Here is a 25,168-nt window from a genome sequence, read left to right on the forward strand (position 1 = left end):
TCTTATAAGTTGCCCACTTTATAAAGATATCCGAAAACGTTTTTTTCCCTACCCCTTACCCTCTCTTAAAAATTTACTTCTGAATACTCATCCTGTGAAACTTTTTGAATTTATGCGCTCCACTAATCTCAAAATTTAACCTTTCCCCTCAACCCTTTTGTATTTTTACTGATATTTCCATGTAAATTTGTAAATGGCCTTAGATGCTAAAGCACCGCTTTAAAATAAAATTATTTTACTACTACTACCTTCCTTCCTCTCTTCCTTTCTTCTTTCTTTCTCTCTTTCTCTTTCTTTATTTCCATGTAAATATATTACTACTACTACCTTCTTTAGAGGTGTAAATGGCCTCAGATGCTAAAGCACCGCTTTAAAATAAACTTATATTACTACTACTACTTTCTTTCTTTTTTTCTTTATACGTCTTTCTACTTTCTCTTCCTCTTTTTCGGAGGAAGAGGGGGGAGGGTGCACGCTCCCCCTTGGATCCGCCAATGAATACGACCCTTCCAGGCACACTCTCGTATGACTTGAGTCCTCGAGCAAAAAAGTTTGGGAACCGCTGTCCCAGGGTACTCTTTCTCCTGGCGCTTGCGCCCAGAAGACGCCAACACGGTGCGCGGTGGGCCGCCTAGATCCACGCTTCCATGACGCTGAGCCTGGGACGGGGGGTGGGGGGGGGCGGCATGGGGCAACGGGGCAGGGGGACACACGGGGGGCACGGGGGCACGGCGCGAATTGGCGGGTCTCGGGTCAGTCTTCTCGGAGCCGATTCCTCCAGCGGTCTTGACGTCCGCTCCCGCGTTCTTTCACGTCCTCGACGCGGTCTCGGTCGCGAGCAAGCTTCAAAATATCGCCCCTCGCCCTCTTCTTGTTCCTCGTCGCCTTCTCCCTCTTCAACTTTTTCCTCACCGTTTTCACCAGTGTCGCCGTCATCGTCTTCCTCTTCACGTTTTTCTTTCGAGTAAGTTCACCTCCAGCCCGGAACCGCGTCCGGTCCTTCCAAAGTGCGCTCCCCGGATTTCAACCCTTAGCTCGCCGCTTCCTGCTTTTGGATAACGCTTTACCACGTATGTTTGCATGCAATTTTTTTAGTGGGAGGGTCGGACCAGGAGTCGGACCCTTTCGGAGGGGGGGCTCGATACTCTCAACCCCATCCCCCTCCCGAATCGCAGAGTTCGTCGTTTCTCGGACGAAAGAACATAACTCCATTCCAAGGTTGTAATATTGACTCAAACAATTCAATTTTTTACAAGAATGCATCTGTGTAGTTTTTGTCCAAAAATTTTCTTAATTTTTGCATGAAATCTGAAGAAAAATCAGTTGATTTTTCAGTGCGAAATGTCAAAGGTTCCCTTGGTGAAAATGTAATTTACAAGGGGAAACTTGGCAAACTTGAAATGTGGTTACGTTCTTTCGTGAGGGAATTGACGAGTTGACCCTTTTTTCGGCCATTTTAGTTCATTTAGAACGATTCTATGAAGAATTGGACGTATTTATGCTAAAAGGAACTATGTACATAGGGTTTGGGTGTAACATAGTACCTTTTAGCATAAATACGTTCAATTTAAAGATATGTTTTGAAGTTTTGACCTCCCAACCTAAAGTAAATTTTACCCACTCGAAACAACCCCTCTCTCGCAAGTCATGAGGTTTGGGGTAATTTTGTCCATTTGAATTAATTTCAGGGGATTTAAAGAGAGCTTTGAAAGTTTGGCCTTGCTCATGGGCGGATTAGTATGGGGACGGAGAGAGGGGGCCTGGCCCCACTAGAGATTTACTTAGTCCCTCCATGTGTGAGATTCTTCTGAACGAAGTGTAACTTGTTTCTCACCTTAATCTAAATTCGATAAATTTGTTGATAATGAATACAGCTTAGCAAATTGCATCTGAGATGACTCAATTTTTAAAAATGGTCCGCTCCCCACCCCCTGCTGACGTTAGGGAAATCCCTTGAGCCCCCATTTGAAGGTGGGGGAGTGCCACAAAGCCTCCTTAACGGGGTGTTTCTTAGTGTCACGTGGACCTCCTTTGACGAAGTGTCCTGTCCTCCAACAAAATTTTCCTAGATCTGCTTCTGCTCTTGGCTCTGCCTTTCCACAAACAAAGTTGCCCTTTTCCGAACAACCCCCTTAGCTATACCTTGGGTGAGATAAAAGCCCATAATTACGTTCGGAAAGGCTTCAGTGGACGTAAAAACGGGACCTTGTACACACTCGTTGAACGAAAAGAAACTAAGTTTTAAAAATTTTAGCGCTTCATAATTTTTTTTATTTAATTCTTCCGATTTACATATTTATTTTTTGAATAAATACGTCCATTTGGAATGGGTTAGGAAACCCGTTACCGAGAGATATTGAACTCATTGTTTATTTGTGACTTAATGCGAGCTTTGCCTTGAATTCGAGCAACCCTAGACTTTAGTTCATCATTTGAGTTCACTGCACTCTACAAGAATGCAATTCAAGGACAGATATACGTATTAAATTAACGGTAATAAAATTCGGAATAATGAGAGAAAATAATGAAGCACTGTCAGGATTAAATCCTGCCAATTCGTCGCTCTTCTGACGTAAGGGCGTATCTAGATTTTGCATGAGCCTTAGAAAGCATAGAGTTATACGGAGCACAGGTGTCACGTAGAAATCAAGTTACGCCCTTACGTCAGAGAGCGACGAATTATGCTCGATGTACGAGAACGTGCCGCATAAAATGCCTAAGTTAACTGAAAGAAATTTGACAGCTGAAGATATTTTTTTAATTTTTTAACATTCCATCTTTTTATTTATCCATTATCTACGGGCTTTTATGACACTCTTACTTCAGAATACTATGTTCACATGCAAAAATTACAGGCAAATTTTAAGGCAATTACACACTGAATAAATGATTATTCTTTCGGGATGATATGAGATACTACACTTTTTCGAATTTTTTTTTTTTTTTTTTTTGACAAGATTGCTAATTTTCCTCATTTCTGTTTTCAATTTAACCTTTAAATTACGCGGAAAAAAACATCATCGACCGCTCACGAATAATCAGAATCGCAGGAAATCAGACCGCAGATAGTCAAATCTCAACTGCGTGTTTGCACCACTCAAAAGCAACCGAATTTTTGACTTATGTTAGAAATTACAATGTACCATTTACCTTCCGAAGCAGATAGGTACTTTTACACAATAAAGTTTCAATAATCCGCAGTTCGATCATTCGCGATGTGTAACCGTCCACGTTTAAATGTAGTCTAGAAAAACATTATTCATAGGAAAATCTTTGATTTATTGCTTTTTGCCAACAAAATAAGTAATGATATTCCAAGCAACACCTGCGAATGCTATACATTTTGAATGCGCGCGGGTTATCTAGGCCCACGTTGGTCGTTTAAGGCGTTGAAATGAAAGAGCCAAGATTTTTTTTTTTTTTTTTTTTTTAAATGAAAACTCAATAAAATCGCGTTGTTAAAGGTTTATGTGCGAGAAATACTGAAAAGCAAAGATCTCTAGATCGATTCAAGTAAAAATGGCACAAAAAAAGTATCACTGAAAAAAGTATCACAATCCCAACTATACTCTTGGCTGATTTTTGCGCCAGACAGGGGAGTAGTTGCACCAGCCAGAGGTATGGTTGATCCAACCATACTTTCGGCAGACTCATTCATACCTCTGACTGGGACAACTACTTTTTTATCTTGCGCCAAAATCAGCTAGTTGGGATTGTGATAATTTTTCTCCGTGATAACAAGCCTTGGATCAAAATGACCCATGTCAGTAATCTAAAGCGTTAAAACTTTTTTCAGCGCATTATCATACCTCCGAAACAGCTTAAAACAGAATTGAATAGGCCATTCTCAAAAAGACTTATGCGCCAAATATGAAAATACAAGAAAAGAAGTAGAACCAGCATTAAACGCCCAGTTTTAAATCGCAGATTAATGAAAAATGTCATCGATTAATTCATTGCTTTAATATTTTAGAGCTCTGATATTTAGAACGGTTCAATCAAGATGGTGCATGATTACCGTTTTCCTTGTGGATGCATTTTTGGCACTTAAGTCTTTTTCGGAATGACTGATTCAATTGTGAGTTATGTGTTTATTGTATAACTGCGTCAAGACCCGGTACTCAAGACGAGATCGAATTCAGAATCCGGAGGAAAAGCGACGCTCAACCGGTCAACTCTGCCGTGCTAAGGAAAAACGCCGTATGAACATTCGAGATCTGCAAAATTCCCTTCGATAAAACATGTATTTTTGACGAAAGTTATGCATATTTTCCCTTGAAACTTTCAGATATTTTAGATTAAATTGCGTAAAAAATTGTAAGAAAATTTTGGAAAAAAAGATTCACAATTTCCTCGGTAAATTCGGTTTTTATCGGAGGAAATTTGGCAACGCCTGAAGACTCATCAGGTGTTTTTCCTTAGCACGGCATAACTCGTCTTCGCACATCCGCCGAAGATCTGTTAATAAAGTATCAAAGCTCTCAAGGATAATCGTGGAAATCTTTCAGAATATTAATGGCGGTTAATCACGGATAAGCTCGGCGTCGTGTTGGTCGTGAAACTCATGACGAACGATCTGAAATCTGTTCCTTTGAGGACAAAACGACCTAACTCAATTTTCAAATGAGCCCCGGAGAGCATGGAATCGCGTAAACGTTGGGGCTCATATCTGAACATTGTTGCGTTCTTTTGACGTCTTATTTACTTGCCCCGCCGAAATCTAGCATATCTCTGTTTATTGAAGGCAGACCAAGATTTACAACTCAGTTTTACGCGGAGAGTGGGATTTCAAAACATCTTAAGTGCGCGTATTGCTAGGATTGTGCAACAGTTTCCGTCATTTAACGGGTGTCTAATGGCCTGAGAATATAAAATTCTTGTTCTAAAATTGGACTTCATTTGGCAATTTGGAGCTATAAATTCTGGCCCTGTTTAAAAACAACGTATGGACCATTAGTTTCCCTATGCACACAAGTGTTTTTTCAGATGAGCCAGAATTTATAGTTCCAAATTGCAAAATGCAGTCCAATTCGTCGTTCCCTTGACCAAAGAACGTAACTACATTTGGACTTCATTTTCAATTAGGAACTATAATTTCTGGCTCATCCGAAAAAACACTTACGTGCATAAGGAAACTAATGGCTCCTACGTTGTTTTCATACTGAGCCAGAATCTATAGTTCCTAATTGCAAAATGTAGTCCATTTCAAGGTTGCGAAATTTCTACTCGCATATTGTATTTTTACCTAAACGCTGCTGGGTGACTCTAATTGAAGTTGTCTAAGACTATTTTTCTGACTACACCCGAAAATCAACAAAATTTTGGACACTTTCCTGGTCTTATTCTTATAAAACGTAGAATTTTTTTAGTCAATTCTGCAACGCGTTCCTCGTTTGGGAAAGGACGAGTGGAGACCAAGATCTATTCATAAGAAAAAGTTTATGGAGCATGATGCATTTAGGTTCTTTTACGGAATACAACATCATGTACAACCTAAACAACACTTAATGATGCCCAGGCTGTTTTGAACTTTTATCTTTGACGCGCTGAAAACTGAGGTAACCGCTGAATTGAGCATGAGAAAATAGCACTTGTACCACATCCTACTTTGAAAACGCAGTGTAAACATTCTGATGATGCCAAGTTTTATCTGATTGAAGATGAATTTTCTGGAGTACTATTGAATTTTCCAATTCCGATTTTCCAGGGATTTTCATTTTCAATTTAATCGAATGTTCCTGAAAATTTCAAAGAAAAACATTCACACTTTTTCCGATGTGTAAGTACGTTAACGGGAGAGACTCGACTACATTGGGATCTACATACGTCGTTCTACCATAGCAGGAAACATAGGCATTGATCGTGGGAAAATCCAACACGATCTGCTGACGCACCCGGTGGTCGGATCCGGCTATTGTGCGGAGGCATTTTACATTATATCTATTTAAATAGGAGGTAATAAAATATTAAGGAGGAAATCAAGAGTCTATTTTATGTAAGAAAAACTTAACTGCTGAAAAAAAAATTGCTGCGTAAAATGTTTTATCCTGCGAATACCAAAAATCTTATCGCATTTCATTTAACGATCGTAAGAAGCACAGGAAGATCGATTACTAATGAATCCCAGGTTTTATGTCACGCTAATTCGTTGCCCTCCCAACAGAAGGACGTAACTACCTTGTGCGATGAACCCTGTCGTTCGTATAACTCAATACTTTTCCGGGCTCATCCCTCAGCGTAATTACGCCCTTTTGTCAGCTAAGCGACGAAGGAGGAGGATGGAACCAAATTTAGCCTTTCGGCATCTCGCATTTTTATTTGTCTATTTTTGTTTTTCATGTTAATGTTTTTTTTTTATACATAGAAAAACTAGCCTTGGCATATTTTGTATTTTTTTTTAAATCGCGAAAAGTATTATTTTCAAAATTTTAAAGCAGAACGTTAACTTAATTATCTTACTAAACAAATTATAAATGAGAGGAAATTTAGCAACGTGTAAAATAGTCAGGCTGGTCATGGCAAGGTCCTCCAATTTTATTGTTTTGCACAGACAAATTGCTTGATTTTTCAGTCTTACTTAAAATCTACGCAGGTATCTGACATTTATTAGAAGAAAAATTATATATCTAGCCAAATATATAAAAACAAATATAATAATAACCAACCATATACTAACCCTGACGCCATGTATAAGAATAGCCAATTATATTTGTATTTCCGTAATTTTTCTTCTAATTAAAACAAGTGATGTAAAATGCAATCTCTCAATCAACTAACATTTAAGTTTAAATCCTACTTGACCGATTTTTAAATAGTTTGATTTTTCAAGATTTATTATGACGGCAAATAAAATGGGCCGAGGCAATTAAGAGTTTTGACAGAATTATTATTGACTCATAGATTTTTACATAGTAACGAGTTCCAGAAACAGCTTAGTCAACGGATTGTGCATTTTAAATTTCCTCTGTTAGTTCGGTTATGATTTTTAGAACTACGGTGGCAACGGTCCCAAACTAATCCACGCGTCAATGCCGTTAATAAATTCTGCAACTTGAAATATTCAAGCGGGTAAATAATTTATCTGGACTTGCTATTCGCAGACGGGATAAAAAATAAGAAAGGAACTAGTCTCGCAGCACGCAGAATGCCTGTTTTACGACCTGAGCGAAAAAACATTTTAAAAAAATGAAGACAAAAAACAAAAGAGCCAACGCGTGGATCGGTCCTGTTCTTCGGCGACGAAAAAAACCACCCACCGTAATGCAGTACGGTAAATTGTGAGTCATTGGAAAAAAGCGGTTTGTAACGAAACTTGAGGAGTGGATAATATCCGACTCTGAGGTGGAAAATCCGGTTGGGCCTCGGCTAGGGGAGGAGGGCTATGTGAAAATGCATTGCATCAAAAGGAATTATAAATCACGCAAATCCCATTTACACAGTTCTTTTTTATTTAATAAACTTGCGACATAGTTTTTTTCAGCGTGATTATGCGCGAGATTTGCGAAACTAGCAGGAACCAGAATTTCAGAATTTTTCTAACAATCGCCCTGCTCGGCTAAAAAAAAACAAAAAAAAAACCCCTAAACCCCCTACGTTGCCATATTTGTTCTGCCAAGCCAAGAATTTGTATTTAAGTGAGGAAAATCCTGGATATTTCTTTTGAAGTTTTTAGGTATTTTATTCGCAATCAAACGTAATTATGCTGTATAGAACTATGTACAAACCAGTAAAATTAGAGGGTATCGTGAAGCATACCCAAAGCCCATAACCGTATAGTTCTTTTTTGTTTTATTTATTTTAAAGTTTTTTCTTGACTATAAATACGTTCACTTTCATCTGGTGTATTTACAAATTTAAATCGAAAATTGTAATCAATCTATGAACATTTTATGGAAAAAGAATTTGGGAACAATCGGGTGCTCATACGACGGCGCGGCATTTTACATTTCCATCGTAGCATAGGTAACAAAAGAAATGTAGGGTTGCAACCTTTTCTATTCACTAGCCGTTCTGGCAGCTAACCCTTATAGCAGAGCATCGTGAGGTTACGCCTCGCGCCATCGCGCCTTCAATTTTTCGGATGCAGCACGGACGTCCATCAAGTACGAATAGTTGTATCTCTGCGCCGTCGTGGACGCGCGTCCTTTCCCTCGCTCTACTTCCGTAATTGTGCTCGTTTTCGTTTATCCTCTTTGTAGTGGTGCTTCAAGAGCCTCGTGAGTCGTGAACAACACAGTCCAAGATCGAGGAGACGTATTCGAGCCTCGTTTTTCCACTTTCCGCCCGAATCTGAGTGGCATCTGAATGGCCAGGGCGGATAAAAAATGGTGGCCGCATCTCGTAACCTCTTGACGTCACACGGTATCGGGTACATTTCGGTTACATCCTGTTTGCATGGCGAAGCATCTGCTTTTCTACCCTCTGCGCGTCACAGCCTCAAAAATGACGGCTCAACTCGAAACGCGACCAATATTTGTATCCGCCTTGCTCAATGGTTGCATAGCGCAGAGCATTCGAGTTCACGCCTCGCGCCATCCCGCCTTCAATTTTTCAGATGCACCATGTACATTCACCATGTACGAATAGTTGTATCTCTGCGCCGTTTTTACCGCAAATGTATGCGATGTAATCGCAATTCATCGCAATGTTTTATCCGATAATTTCGGAATAAATCAACGAATAAATTCGCGACACATTCTCCGATCCCCTGGTAAAAATTGGCAATAAGAGCTGCGTTTCAAAATACCATAGGAATTCTTACAGCCGGCTAAAGAAGGCTACAGAAAATCATATAGCTGGCTATAGAATGCGGAGAAAATCATACGGCCGGGCTATACGAAGCGATAAAAAAGTATGGAGCCGGACTATAGTTCCTATCGCCGGGCTTTACACTTTATCGCCTGGCTGTTGTTTTTTCGCCATCGATTATAAAAGGCTATAAGAAATTGTGTAGAAATTCGTGTGATTTGAAAATCATTAAGTTTGATACGGAACCACCTTAATATTTACAAAACACACGTTATATTTTCCTTTAATACATATTTTTTTTTCATCAATTAAAATGAGAATAATCCATACAGGATGTGCAAACATTTCAAAATCATGAGTTGAATAACGCTGACTCCGCCAGATTCAATATTAGAGCCTAACACAAAGCGGAGCGGCGACGCACTGGCGCCTACAAACCTAACAGGGATACTTCACGCATTGCGCAACGCGTGAAGTATCCCTGTTAGGTTTGTAGGCGCCAATGCGCGTTTCGCCCGCCTGCCGCACTGCAGCGTGCCACGCCACGGTCGCCACGGCGCTTGAAGCAACTATTTCACACCAGAGGTATTGCACAGTATCATACGAAACTGAAGGCGCTCTAATATATTAGGAATGACAGGCATCCATCAAAAGTACGGAGCTTTCCACGCAAAATAAATCAAGATACTACGGCCCAAAAAGAGAGCAGTGGTCCAAAAACTCACTAAGTCCTAGCATCCGTAATTAGTGACGTTTAGCATACACTTTATCGCCTGGCTGCTGCTTATTCATCATCGGCTAAAAAATGCCATAAGAGATTGTGTAGCCGGCTATAGAAGCTATTGGAAATCTTACAGCCGGCCGTAGGTCTATGGTATTTTGGAACACAGATTCTACTGCCTTCTCTTTACCAGGGTCGAATCACAATTCATCTCAATCATTATTACTCAGGCTTTGCCTTCGCAAAAAAACATTCATAGCTCATTCAAGAATTAATTTTGGAGGATTTTGATTCGTTCAGCAAGAGCGTGAGATTGCGATGAGGAAACATGACTTGCAGAAGTTTCATTCTCACCCTATCCTCCAGTGGTCCATCCTCAGTTTAGGACGAGAAGATGTGATCGAGATCGAAATGCACGTTTCGAGCGCTACTGACTACTCTTTTCCGGAAAGCTCCTAAATCCTCGTTGTATAATACGCCGACGCTGCGCTTGGTCTTGGGACTCGGTTGACCATTAGCAAGTTTCGGTGACTCTGGTGGGACTTTGTGATTTCCATAACGATCAAAACAACCAAAAGGGAAGTGTGCGGACCAGGGAGGGGGGGGGGGGGGGCAGACGGTGTAATTTGGTCGGAGTGGTTCACTCGGTGGGCCTTGAACTTGGCTGGGAATTGCCCTTCGAGTCCCCGCATTCCTCGTGCATAATCTACGTGATCCCGCTGCCGCCATACTCGTGCCCATCGCCGGGCGCCCGCTCGCCAGTCTTGACGCAGCAACCTCAACGTTGTCGAGCCGGCCAAGTCTTTCGTTCACGGCTAAAAGTCCAAAAAGGTGTTGAAATGGTCGAACTTCCATCGGAGCGGAAACAATATTCGTCTCACGAGGAAAATGGCTCAAAAGTCACGATAAGCGCATTGGCAAATTCTAAAAATGAATCCTTGTACCATACTACCGTGCTAAGGAAGAACGGCATGTGAGCCTTCAGACGCTGTCATATTTCTTTCAATAAAAAAATAATTTTCCAAAAAAATTGTGAATATTTTTCCTTTAAGCTTTCAGAAAATTTGATCCGTACCGTGCTAAGGAAAAAAATACCACCGTGCTAAGGAGGAACGCCATTTGATCCTTCAGACGCTGTCATATTTCTTCGGTAATAAAAATTTACGTAGAAAATTGTGAATATTTTTCTTTAAATTTATTAGAAAATTTGGTTCGCAGTTGCATCTAAAATATCATGAAATTTCAAAGGAAAATACTCCCAAATTGCCTCAAAAATACACAGAAATTTGGCAGCTCTCGAGGGTTCATACAGCCTCCTTCCTTAACATGGCATCATAATGCTGAATATTAAAGTTGATGGACAAAGCTACAGACAAACAAGAAAATGAGAAAATGTGAATATTTTTCTTTAAATTTTTTAGAAAATTTGGTTCGCAGTTGCATCTAAAATATCATGAAATTTCAAAGGAAAATACTCCCAAATTGCCTCAAAAATACACAGAAATTTGGCAGCTCTCGAGGCTTCATACAGCCTCCTTCCTTAACATGGCATCGTAATGCTGATTATTAAAGTTAATGGACAAAGCTACAGACAAACAAGAAAATGAGAAAATACAGCGATCCTATAGGCGGAGGCGGTTGTGGTTGCAATGGACCGAGGGGGTAAGTAATAGACTAACTGACGACAACGCACGAGGGACCCTGTAGTTAGTCCAGCAGTCTTTCCTCAGTCTATGACAACCAATAGAATCCCTTAATTTTCTCTTTGTCTCCTTCATCTATAGCTTTGTCTATCAATTTAAAAAAATCAGCCCGCTAGGTTAATACGTGGCGTCCATAGGTTCGCAGTGTTCGCCGAACACCCTAAAATATTTTGAAACAATTAATAAATTATGGCTAAGAATGTGGGAAGCAATACAGAATACAGAATAGTAGATCGCAAATAAGTATCGGGCGCTTGGCTTCCGACAGCGGCATGTGGCGCGGCGGAGAGAGAAAATCCTGTGACGCGTGGTCCGCACCGGCTACCGAACCTGGATGATCTGCGTACGGTGAGGAGAGAGAACCTGGGTGCAATGATGAAGGGGCAAAGGGTACACGAGAGAGGAGAGGCACCGGCGCGCGGCGCAGAGCGGAGCGTGAGCATTGGGTTCGGAGACGAGTGCGGACCGCGCTCGCGGAGGGAACACAGCAGAGAGAAAAGGGAGGGGAAAAGAACGAGAGAGGAGAGCCGCTCATCAGTCCAGCTGTTTCCTATAGCAGTGGTCCGCAGGGGTTTGCGAACCGCCGAATTTCCTCTATGCCGCGATTCGCCCTCCGCTTCCCCCCTGCGCCTGCGGGCCGCATCTCCCAGTTTCCCAGTCTCCCTCTCCCACCTCTCTCTGCAGGTGCGTGTTGCGAAAATACGTTATCATTTAACAAAATAAATTACAGGAAAACGATCGGTAAAAAGAACAAAATTTCAATGACAATTTACCGGCACAATTTTCACCAGAAAGGGTTAAAATCGTGTTCTTGCGGCTTCATTTTTTAAAAAGTTTCCGGGGGAGGCCCCCCGAACCCCCCTTTAAGGAAGGGGAGTGAACCTTTCTGACCCCCCCCCCCCCTAAAGTTAACACTCCTACCGAACGCCTACCGGATATAGTCACGCCCGCCAGTGTAATATATCTTGCTCAACGGCCTCCGAGAATGATGAAAGAAGAAAATCCCATGTGAGTTTTAAGGTAGGTTTTACAGCACTTCAGAGAAAGACTCGATCGTCGATCGATGAACCGATGATTTCTAAATTTTAGGAAATTTCGTAAGAATTTCCGAGCATTACGCCATGCTGTAGTATGTCAGGTATTTGCATACCAAATTGTACCAAGAAAAGCTTTGAGATAGTTTTACGAGTACGCCTCAAGTGAATAGCGCAAATCGAAAGGGCAAACAATTGATTTATTCACACAAGACGTGCTGTCGGAGTTATTTCCAACCTTTCTTAGTAAAATTTTGCCTATAAATACCTGAGATACGATAGCGTGATGCATGATCGATAGTTCTTACGAAATTTTCTAAGATCCAAATAATCATTTGATCGATCGAGCATTGAATCGCTGAGGAACCACCTTTGGGAAAACGGCTCAAAATTCCGATGAGCGCATTGCAAAAGTCTGCAAATTACTGCTTATCTCGGAATCTATTTAGATATTAGCGTATTTTTGAGTTTTCCCGCTTCAAAACGTAAACTGTAATAGGATGTGCTATTTGCTCGATATTTACCAAGAATGAAATCAGAAAAAATCCCAAGTGAATTTTTTCAGAAGAAACTGGTTAGCTCTATCAAAAAGGAATAATATATAAGTACACGTTGCAACGGCACGTCGCGATGCTCCAGACGTGTTTTGGAACTTGAGCCATCGAACTGTAACCACGTCACATTCTATTTTTATTCAGGAAAACCGGTTGTTATTACTTCGCGTTTGGTGTGGTTATTTATCCTAGGACAAACGTTTCCTCAAAAGTTGTTGAAATGTTTCGGTAGATTTCTGTTTAAAAATGGCATTGATAATTAACTGTAAAAGAACTTACTGAAGGACAAAAATTGATATACTCAGAATTGAAATCCTTTCTCGTTCTCACAAGATGTGTAAAACAAAGGAAGTCAAACATTTTAAGTATTTTCATGTATCATTTATCATTCTTTAGACACTCTTGTAAACGGGCATTTTATTCCCATGTTTTAAACAATAATGGTGCGTTTGAAAAAATTAGATGACCACCAGTTTACCGGAAACGGCCACAAAAGATATTTTCACCAATTTTTAGCGGGCAGATGTTTTGTTTCTCGTAAAATGTTTTTGGTAGAAATCAACGAAACATACATGAATAAAATTTTGGCTAATTTACATCACACGCGTGAATTAAAAAATGGACGACTGAGTTTTTCTTCCAAGAAAGGATTTTTAGCCCTAGAAGTGTCGAAAATTTGAATTCTTAAATTGAAATTTTAGTGATTAACGTTATGTATGTCTATTCCGCGGATTATATGCGTCCTGTTTATAGAGGAACTTCATTAAAATAAGATTATCATGCATTTTTAGCGCTTATTTGAAAATAAAACATATCATCTCGTAAAGTCTCATTGTAACAGCGCAAGGTTGAAATGTCTATCCTATCAGAAGATTTTTTCAAAACAGATTTTTGTAAAACAATTCGGGGTGATTACAAACTTGAAACTTATTTGGCAAGAAAGCCCTGCGCTATGAGGAGCAATCGGTATTTTTTAAAATTGGTGTTAAAAAATTGGGAGTTATCACGTATCAAAATTTAGAGCCTTCGGATGATAAATCAAATGCGAAAGCATGATTTAATGACAAACATATTCACATCTTAACTGTTTAGTGAATTTTTCAATTTATCGGCTGCTTCACGACTCCAGTATGAATTTTATAGTCATCATGATATCTGCTTTTTCGAGACGAAAGCCTCGGAAATGGATAGGACGGTTCGATGAACTGGATCCCGCATAGGCACAACGCACCGTATTAGCACTCACATTTTGCCTTTCCTCCGATGAAGTATTTAATTATGAGGAAAGTTATCAATATTTTCCCTCGAAATTTTCAATGTTCTTATATAAAATTGTAAATACAATCCCGTAAAAAAAATTGGGAAAGTTTCACAAAAAATATGTAATAACTGAAATAGAAGGAGGTGGCTGAGGTTCATTCCTAAATTAAATCAGTGGATATTGAAATTTAAGAGGCTATCTCAATACTGCCGTGCTAAGGAATTACGCCGTATGAACCTTCAGGCGTTGCCAAATTTCCTTTGATAAAACACGAATTTTCTGGTAAAGTCATGAATATTTTTCTTCCAATTTTTCAGATAATTTTGCTCGCAATTTTACCGAAAAGTTCTGAAAATTGCAAGGGCAAATATTCATAACTTTCCTTGAAAATGAACATTTTATCGAAGGAAATTGGGCAACTCTCGAATGTTCATACGGCGATCTTCCTTAGCATGGCAGAATATGAGCCCTAGGCTCCCGATATGCTCGATGAGAAACGACATTGCTAAGCGCTTTCATGCAACTATTCGCGCTTGACGAATGTGCGTTTTGCGTAGCGACGAATTGAAGGCGTTTTGGCTAGCGCTTCCCACGCAGCAAAGAGTTCAACGTTGTGAAGCGCTGCTATAACTTGCTGTCGCTACGTTTCCAGTATTTGATGCATTGCGATTATAGGCTTTTCATTGAAAAATAAAAAACTCAATTCGCCATGGAAACATTTCAAGAAATAATTTCCGTGATGATCACCATGACGCGATTCTACGACCAGCGCATCTGGCTCATTTTCAGATCGTTCCCGGCGTAATCCAAGACAATTCCTAGAATATTCGAAAACCATTAGCAGTACATTAAAATCTATATCGTACTGACGGAAAAGCTCAGCTTAACGTTTGCACAGGCAGACCGAGAGTGTTTACAAACGTTTCTAGAGTGGTAAATAGCATTGCACGCCGAAGGACGCTTTGGTCTAATCTCCTAGCTGTTAGCGAACGTTTACTCTGACATTGCAATGGCGAAGTGAAGAATGCACCCTTTCAAACCAGTGTTTCTGGAGTAAAAATGCAAGGCTCTGTCCATAAATGACGTCTGGTAATTTTTCTGACCCCCCCCCCCCCCTCCCCCGGATCGTTATGCAGATGCTTTAATTCACACGCTGTGTACTGCCGGGCTAAGGAAAAACGCCGTATGAACCTGCAGGCGTTGCCAAATTTTAATCTATAAAACACGAATTTACTGGTAAACTTATGAATATTTTTCTTCCAATTTTTCAGATAATATTGATTCCAATTTCACCTAAAGCTCCTGAAAATTTAAAGGAAAAATATCCATAGCTTTCTCCAAAAATAAACATTTTATCGAGGGAAATTTGGCAACTCTTGAATGTTCATACGGCGTTCTTTCTGAGCACGGCAGTATAGTGGTACTCCTGATGGCACTCACCAGGTTTTCAATATCCACTCTTCATTAATGGACGGCCCCGAAGCGGTAAATCCGCGGAAATTGGCAATGCTGGCAGGAACCTGGCTCTTGTGTTTGTTGTGTAGCCGGGTTTCATCTGAGGCCGAGAAACCGAGATGCTGGAATTTTCAGCTGGCGGTATCTGCCGTGTCCGTTGCCTAGATCTTCGACCTTCGCGGTTCGTGGAGTTGCCCAGCGCTGCTTTGAGCTTCCTCCGCTGCGGCTGCTCTGCTCTCGTCGCCGCGCCGCGATCTCAGCGTGAAATCAGCGCGTGTCGCGGTCGTGGCGGCGGATGTTGATCTTGATCATTTCCACTGTCCAGACCGGTCAGGAAAATCGGACGCATTTAAATTCTTTTCCCGCTTTTTAATCACCCTAACTGTATTTGGACGTATTTCTGCCAAACGGAGCTGACAAGGGGAGGCTACCGATTGTCCACCTCAGATCGGGTTCAAATTTGGCAGAGAGGTAGAATAGGTTAATATAAGAAACCGTGTTTTTTTTTAGGTGCCAATGCCCAGCCGTTTTTGAGTTATGAATTTTTGAAGTTGCCGTTTTTTCGTGTCAGCGACGCGCTCAAGTCGAGCCTACTGTGCGGGCATCTTTTAATGCGATCCGAGTGTCCAGACGTTCAGGTGAGACAGTTGCCCAAACGGTAGCGCGCTCGCGTACGGTGCTGCAGGTTCGGGGTTCGATGCTACCTCCGTCAATAACAATTTTGCAATTGATTATTTTGTTTTTTAATCGCTTCATCACAACAAATTGTAAGTCACTTTGTAGACGTTATGATTCTAATTAAATTTTATGTATTTTTTATTTTTTTAATGAGTGTGTAACAAAAAAGGAAAAAAATATAATCAGCACCACAACGTCTACAAGGTGACTTACAATTTGCTGTGATGAAGCGATTAAAAAACAAAATAATCAATTGCAAGAATATATTGCACGGCGGTAGTATCGAACCCTGAACCTGCAGCACCGTAGGCGAGCGCGCTACCGCTTCGGCAACTGACTCACTTGACCGTCGGGACACTCGGATCGCATTAAAAGATGCGCGCACAGTAGGCTCGACTTGAGCGCGTCGCTGACACGAAAAAACGGCAACTTCAAAAATTCATAACTCAAAAACGGCTGGGCATTGGCACCTAAAAAAAAATACGGTTTCTTATATTAACCTATTCTACCTCTCTGCCAAATTTGAACCCGATCTGAGGTGGACAATCGGTATGTGCATCATGATGTGAGCCCTGTTATGCATATATTCTTATGGGTCTGAGGGCTCATGTCTTAATGCACATAGTTCTATTTGGCAGAAACACGTCCATTTCACGTCGCCTAATCCTGCTGTGCAGAGAAAAAATGCCGTATGAAAATTCGAGAGTTGCCAAACTTCCTTCGGTAAAATTGTTATTTTCGAGGAGAGATGTGAATATTTTACCTCAGGATTTTCCTATACTCAAAATCTGATTGCGAGTAAAATTCTGTGAAAAACTGGAGGGAAAATCCTCGCAGAATTCCCGGATGATTCGTGTTTCATCAAATGAAATTTCGCTTCGTCTGAAGGCTTATGCAACGTTTTTTCTTAGCACGGCAGTATGGTCCATCAAGAAGGAAAAAATAGATCACTAGAGGGCATTTTCCTCTTCAAAACGTAATACAAAACACGTTGAACATGTAAAGAGCTTCTAAAAATAACTTACAGCTCGCCGAGGAAAGAAGATAGGCAGGAGCTTATTGGAACAAATTTATTGCCAAAATGCGAAACTACATGACTGGGTTTGCGACATTTCAGAGCTCCTGTCATACTTTATATTTTCTTTAGAAAACCAGGCACCGCAATTTCTTTTAAACTTCCTCCTATTTTCTGCTCTAGCAATCAGCTATCCTCAATATATTTAAAGCTATTAACTTGGATTGTTTTCCCCCAAAGGACAAACATAGGAGAGACAATTTTGAAACACCACAATGAGGATACGTGGTTTTGTACTTTGGCCATCGATATATTCTGACCCCTCAAATTTTCATTTGGGACCAATTTCAATTATTTTCTCGGCTACTGACAGGTGAGGCTATCATCTTTAAATGAGCCCGATCTGTTCAGATTTTGGAAATGCCACACAGGTTTTTTTTTTGTTTATTTATTTTTTTAATCACGAGATAAATTTGTGAATCTTCCCACTTAAGTAAGTAGTAAGGAGAAGTATCGATGAGTGTTCGCAACAAACACCTCAATAAGCGATTCTTTCCCATAGCTTCAAATGAGGAAACATCGATAATCGATCATTCACGCTGCGCCAATGGTAGGAGACTGAAAAATTTGCTCGGGACCATTGAAACTCTCCCTTCGATTGAGTGTGGATCCGAAAGCTCACATTACGAGGAGAATGACCTGATCCATCGACCTTGTATAAGTACAATGGTTCCCATAAATTTTCCGACTAGAAAGAAAACGTTGCGTCAGAGCGAAGTTAAGTTTCGATAATCAAGCATATGAGAATTCAAATCACGTCCCAGAGATTAGTTACCAATTTATAATGCAAAGATGGGAGACTATCTTTACGTCATATGTATAATTGCAAGCCTTATTATCTAACTTAGATGTCTATGTGTAAAATTTTGCTATTGGGTAGAAGAAAAACGAACATTAGCGCATCCTCGAGGGTAAAATGTAAACATCCCGCAAATTAATTTCATATTTTGCCTGATGGTCAAAAAATTGTCACAACTATGTGCATAGAGATTGCGTTAGACATAGTTCTTTCTCTCATGAATACGTCCGATTATTAGTTGTATTGCATTTAAATAACGGAAAACCAGCGTTACCAACGAATGGCTGCTGCCCAGCGCGCATTGAGACGCATGATGGACTTTGTATTTAGAGCGATATTACAATGTTGTTCATTGGAAAAATGTCGTATGAAATTCCGCACGTTACTGCATTTTTCTAATAAAACGAGAATTTTCCGGCAAGCTTGTGAGCTTTTCCAGCAAATTTTACTTGCGATTCAATAATATGCTTCTGAAAAACCAGAAAAAATATTCATGATTTCTTCGAATAAACAATATTTCATCACAAAAACAAATTTAAATGTTCATACGTCGTTTCTCCTTAGCTTGACCGTGACGGCATCGGCAGTACTGCCGTGATAAGGAAAAACGCCAAATGAACCCTCAGGCGTTGCCACATTTCGTTTGAAAAAAAATACAATTTTATCGTGTAAGTTGTAAATATTTTTCATCCAATTTTCCAGAAAAATGTGTTCGCAATCAAATCTACATGTAATACCTGTCAATCTCAAGAAAAAATATGAACAGTTTCCTCTCAATCTGAATTTTTATGAGGGGAAATTTGGTAGCATTCGATTGTTCACACGTCGTTTTTTCCGTAGCACGGCAGAGTATTTGGACGCATTTATGCTAAAAGGAACCATGTGCATATGGTTTGCGTGAGACATAGTTCCTTTTAGCATAAATGCGTCCGTTTAGTGCTTGATAATCTATGAAACTCAAACATCATAAACAGATTCTATGCCATGCGCAACTAACTCAATTTGATTCGAGACCGCTTGGAATGAGCACTGGGCAGCCACTTTCAGTCAATCATGGACGCACAGTTAATCTACAGTCACCTTCATTCATGATTGCCTCCTCCGTTTCCTATTAGATAGACATGATTCAACTCGAGAAAACAAGTCTCGAGTACGATCTGGCACTCCTGTCGATAAAACTAGCCCCGCGGATTGACGGATAAACTTGAACTTGAAGTTACTACGTAAGGTAATAGTATTCGAAGGCGGTGGATCGAAATGAGATAGTTAAATGAATCAGTGGAACTTTCGATGAAATAAACGAGCATTTGGCATCTTCGGACCAATGATTTTGAGACGGGCCTCTCCGAGTATGTCATACGCTTGGCGCTGGGCCAGACTTGAACTTGACTGGAAATGAAGCTATGCGTCCAATTTTCAGTCTTTGCCTTTGAGTAATCAGCTATTTATGTTGGCGGTAGTTGAAGTTGTCGGCGACAAAGCATAAATATTTCCACATTGTGAATATGGAGCCCCATAATTATCACTCAGTTTCAGTTTTATTTCTTAAATTCGTTGGCGATCGGAAAACCTGGGATACCTAAGAAAGTTTGTGAATATTTCATGACTAGGAAAATGGAGAGAAATCGAAGAACATCGACAGAAATTTAAGGAAAAATACAGGAAATTGCAGCTTTTTAACCATCATAATTGCACTGAAAAAAAACTCCGGCTCCAGGAGCCGTAATTACAGCACTACCGTGCGTTTCGGGCGAGGAGACCGCGAGTCCCCCATTCAGGAGCCGGAGCAACGGCCTCTAAACCCGTAGCAAAAAGAGCTCCCGGCTCAGAGGCCGATGCTCTGACTCCTGAATGCGGGACTTACGGCCTCCTCACCTGCAACGCACGGTAGTGCTATATAGCCCGTAATTACGGTTCCCGGAGCCGGGGTTTTTTAGTGTATCCTAGGAACATGTAAAATAAGTTACGTTTGAAACGTTATTTGAAAGATAGTGTCATTCATAAAATAATTTACAATGAAAAAATTCAATTTTTTTCTTCTAAAATCCTGAATGGAAACTCGATTTTTCTTGAAAATTTAGGGTTCGAAATTTGGGCAAAAATTTTCCCATGCATAGAATAGCTTTCGTGGAAATTTCAAACTTTGTCCCTCCATATACTCGAGACTGCTCTCGCAGAGCTGTCACCTACCTTAAAACCACTCAATTATGACGTCACAAAAATTCCAAAATTTATTAGGCTAAGCCAAATCTAACAAGGTATATTACTGATCGTTTATTTTTATTATCTTATTTTGCACTTGGTATGTTTTCCAGAAATGTTCGATAAAAATATCTTGAACTTTGAAGATCACGTGATTCGGGTTTGCGCAATTAAAAGTGAGTCAATGAAATTTGAAATTGCAATTGAAAACGATACTATTCTTGCAGAAATTCTAGCTATTTTGAAACATTTATCACGTGTTTTACTAGCTTCTCACTTCAAATGAATTTAAAATGTCTCGCTTGTAATGCATCGGCCTCCGCTTCCGCGGTATTTTAAATCCACCTGCAGCATTCCAGTCCAATAAATCCCCTGTCTGAAATCGCTCTAAAATCGTCGGGAAAGAACACTCGTAAGTTCCAAGACATCCAGAGAGAAACTTGTTTTCGGAACATTGATTCTGTCTCATTTTTTCATTAAAGTAATCCACCACGCGTTTCACTGTTTCGTGAGTCCCCCTCCATTATTGGATTTTTCACCTTACTCTGAACTAGCAATTTTTCCATTTCAGTTTTTTTCCTTTCACAATCAACTGTTGTTTTCAACAGACTGGAGGAACCGGATCTTAAGCCTGATTGACTCACTGCCGTGCTAGGGAAGAACGCCGTATAAACATTCGAGAGTTGCCAAATTTCCTTCGATGAAATGCTTATTTTTGAGGAGAGTTATGAATGTTTTTCCTTGAAATTTTCAGGAGCTTTAAGTGGAATTGCAAACAAAATCATCCGAAAAATCGGAAGGAAAATATTCATACGTTTACCAGGAAATTCGTGTTATATCGGAGAAAATTTGGCAACGCCTGTAGGTTCATACGGCGTTTTTCCTTAGCACGGCAGTCACCAGATTTGCCGCTGATCAGTCGGACCAGACACATTATTTCAATCAGCGGAGAATAGACTTTTCCCCCTTTTGAAAGTTTTTTCACATAATTTTTCCTCAATCATAGTGGTTGAGAAATGGATCGGCCTCCAAGACTAACATTCCTCTCTACATGTGAAAGAAACTATTTTTATACTTTCCAGAAAACAGAGGGGGAAGTATTACTTCCGTATCTTTCAGTGTACATATGACTTAGAATGTAATGAACTCACTCTCGAACGGAGCACGATCAGTGGTGATTTTTTGCGCCAGAGGCGGATCCAGCAATTTGGCAACACCGGATTTCTTCCATTTAAACCCTTGTTAACTAACTGATTCTTGTCGGAGCACCAGGCTCCTCCGAGAATCGATACATTTCCGTAGGTTTATATAGAGAATAAAACGATTTTGCCTGTTTTCTGGATACGCCAATGTTTTGTACAAATCTACTAAGTTTATAATGAGTTCAAGATGATCAATTTCAGTTCGATGATCCAAAACCTGGCAAACGTTGTATAGAGATGATACAAAATAATTGCAGAAAATGACGTTTTATTTGTTGTGTCGCCGTAAACTCTAGATGTTATTTTTAAGCCATTAATGTAAAGAAGCAACACATAATCTTTGGCATGTTATTTTGTTACATGGCATGTTTTTACTCATATCATTATTGACTCTTACTAATCGCCATAGTGATTGCTCCTTGTCGCTTGCTTGAATAGCGTTCCGCATTGTGCATTTTTACTTTATTTATGCCTACATTTTATTATTAATTTGTAATACGACGCATGCATTGCAATGTTGAGGGTTAGTAGAACTTTTGTAGTAGCAATTTTTGCCACCGTTGATTGGTGTACTTAGTGAGAAAAAGCAACCGACATTTTGTGTTAATTTGAGAAGTAGATAACAAAGTAATCTAAACGTGGGGTCACTGTTTCTCGGTTGGTTTGATTGATTCATTAATTGACACATTGATTTTCTCATTTTTCTTTACAGACACTTCAATTTGATTCAACGGAGATTTAATTTGGTGATGCTGTTGTGTTATAGGTACACTTGAGTGATGGAAAATGGCGGATTCGTGGGCGAAATTTGTGCGGATGAAACGGACTCGACGGCCCAAGCGGCCGTGGCGGTTCGGAACGCCTATAAACGCTACACCCCCACCGCGGTCATACTCAAAAACCTCAACATGACAGTCAAACAAAGCACCGTGTAAGTACTTTCCTTTTTTCTTCTCCAGTTTAAATCAGTGATCAGGGGAGGTTTTTGATTACACTGTTTAAAATCGAGGAGTAGAATTCGGTGCCGTAGCTTATCTAACGCCCGAAACCTCCCAGTTTTAGGTACGAATGCGAAATGAAACCAGCACCATAAACGTGTATGACATTCCGCAAGAAGAGTAGATTCCACTCCGTAATAGTGTTAATGTATCATAGTATCATCATTTAGTACTCATCGTTTACTAATCTGTATACCCAGCCGTCCTTCCTGCACGGGAACAAAATAAGTAATTGACTTTTTCTTTACTCCGCGTTAAAGTCTCCAAGGCAGTTTTTTGAGGCAAAGCCGATGAGTCCAAATTGCTAAGAATGAAAGGTATCTTCCGCAAAGTTTGAACTTATAAGATTGGACGTAATACATTTCTCGTCTTATTATCGTGTCTTGCTTATAAAACTGTGATACTTTAATTCCAACCAAGCAACTTATTCTTTCGGCGAAGGAGTTCAATTTCAATTTTTGTTAATTTACAAAAACCGTAAGATTAATCGCACACGAGGCAGCATGTGGTATACACTGAAAAAAAAATCTTAAATTTGCCACCCAAGATGTATTTTTTCTTAAATCGAGAATTTTTCTGCTCAATGTAAACTACTTTTTTGCTTAACCTAAGCCTTATGTTTCTTGTATCAAGAAAAATTCAGCTGAAATCAAGATAAAAAAAAACTTTTTGGCGGCAAATTCAAGAATCATCACGCTTGAGCCAAGCACATTTTTCTTTCGGTGCATGCTCGTAAAACGAGGCACAAGACATATCTTACCTGTTTGATAAATTGACTTGTGATCACCTGCCGACAATAGATTATTGAAATGGTCGGTCAGAGGTCGGTGGTAATTATTTTTAATGAATATTTGCTACAGGATCATTCAAATAGACGTATTGAGGCGTTGAGGTGCGCCTCCGCATGGCGATGCAACTTACATGACTAGTTTAGCACCTTTAAACTTTACGGCAGAAATGTATTACCAAACAGTAAGCTCATCGATTTCAGCGTAAGTTTCTAATACACAGATGGCCCGAGAAAAAATGGATCATTCAAGCTCATTGAAAAATGAACGATCCGGATCATTCAATTTGAATGAGTTTTTCGTCAGCTCATTCAAATTTGAATGATCCAGATCGTTCACTTGATCATTGAATTTTAATGCGCCCGAATGAGCTTGAATGATCCTGATCATTGAATTTCAATGAGCTTGAATGATCCTGATCATTGAATTTCAATGAGCTTGAATGATCCGGATCATTGGATTTGAACGAGCTTGAATGATCCGGATCATTGGATTTCAACGAGCTTGAATGATCCGGATCATTGGATTTCAACGAGCTTGAATGATCCGGATCATTGGATTTCAACGAGCTTGAATGATCCGGATCATTGGATTTCAACGAGCTTGAATGATCCGGATCATTGGATTTCAATGAGCTTGAATGATCCTGATCATTGAATTCCAACGAGTTTGAATGATCCTGATCGTTGAATTTCAACGAGCTTGAATGATCCGGATCATTGGATTTCAACGAGCTTGAATGATCCGGATCATTGGATTCCAATGAGCTTGAATGATCCTGATCATTGAATTCCAACGAGTTTGAATGATCCTGATCGTTGAATTTCAACGAGCTTGAATGATCCTGATCGTTGAATTTCAACGAGCTTGAATGATCCTGATCGTTGAATCCCAACTATAGCTTGAATGATCCTGATCGTTGAATCCCAGCCAGCTTGAATTCTCCTGATCGTTGATTTCCAGTGAGTCAAGGTCTCGGTCTGATGAGAATCTATTATAAAAAGATTGTAAATAGTATAGAAGCAAAAGTACATGGATATCCATTCTCACTTCGCAGTTTTTTTTCAACAGAAAAATGAAGGGGAAAAAACCAAAAAAACATATGATGATAGGGAAAGTTAAAAAAACACAGACTCACCAGAAGTTTATCCAATTCCTCCTGAAGTAAGCTCATCCTCCGCCCTATTACAGCAACAGTGTGAATGTAGGTACTACAATAAAAGTAGTTTGAAGGTGAAAATTTTTGCTACAAACCATCTCCCACACGCTGTCAAGAATTCAAACCACACAACAGTCATTGTGGGAGAGGCTCGTAGCTTTGCCGCCGAGTTGCAGAGCTGCTGCGGGGATTCTTTCCATCGACAACTGAAAAATTTAACTAAAATGGAACATATTAAATTAACAGCATAACCAGAAAAATGTTGAATTGAAGAATTAACCGCGCGTTTAGAATTGCATAAGCGATGTCGCTGTTTTACTCTGATTTAAAAGAAAGAAACAAGCAAAAATTACATTGGGATACAGGGGTATAAAATTGGCTTTGTCTCTGAAATAATTAATTTACCTTAGATTGTGCTTTGAAGTGAAATAAGGCAATAGTACTTACAATTTTGTGCTTGCGTGTTTGTTCAAATGAAGCGTTATCGATGGAGAAAATATTGAAGTAAAATTGTGTCCTCGGAACACAAAGCAGTGCATTTGATGGCTGGAGCACAACTCACAGGTATAAGGTAAGTTTATACTGATAACTTGTTAAACAGTCCAGCGAAAAAACAATAAATACATAGAATTTAAAGCAACACAGACGAAAAATCTGAGCGGCAACACGCTAATGATACGCAGGCAGCAAGACTGATCAGACCAAGTGGCGAATACCGCGACCCCTCGGCCGTTACAGGTTCGGGGGTGGAATTTCCATCTTCCTTGGCTCAACGGTCATCTTCTTTTGTT

At 40.0% G+C, this 25,168-nt stretch overlaps 1 protein-coding gene across 2 annotated transcripts in view; it reads left to right on the forward strand.

The window, feature by feature from the left end:
- The first annotated feature begins 761 nt into the window (after positions 1-761).
- The window catches only part of LOC109043326 (ABC transporter G family member 23), a 70,486-nt gene continuing 46,079 nt past the window's right edge, over positions 762-25,168 (forward strand). Inside the window, exons 1-2 of one of the 2 annotated variants that reach the window (XM_019060510.2) lie at positions 762-1,070; positions 22,199-22,363. In XM_019060510.2, coding sequence (XP_018916055.2) covers positions 22,212-22,363 — 152 coding nt within the window. In that variant the 5' untranslated portion in view covers positions 762-1,070; positions 22,199-22,211. The remainder of the gene's footprint in view (positions 1,071-22,198; positions 22,364-25,168) is intronic. The other variant, XM_019060509.2, reaches the window with a different exon arrangement.

This window comes from Bemisia tabaci, chromosome 3, assembly GCF_918797505.1.
Source record: "Bemisia tabaci chromosome 3, PGI_BMITA_v3".
NCBI classification, from domain to species: Eukaryota; Metazoa; Arthropoda; class Insecta; order Hemiptera; family Aleyrodidae; genus Bemisia; species Bemisia tabaci.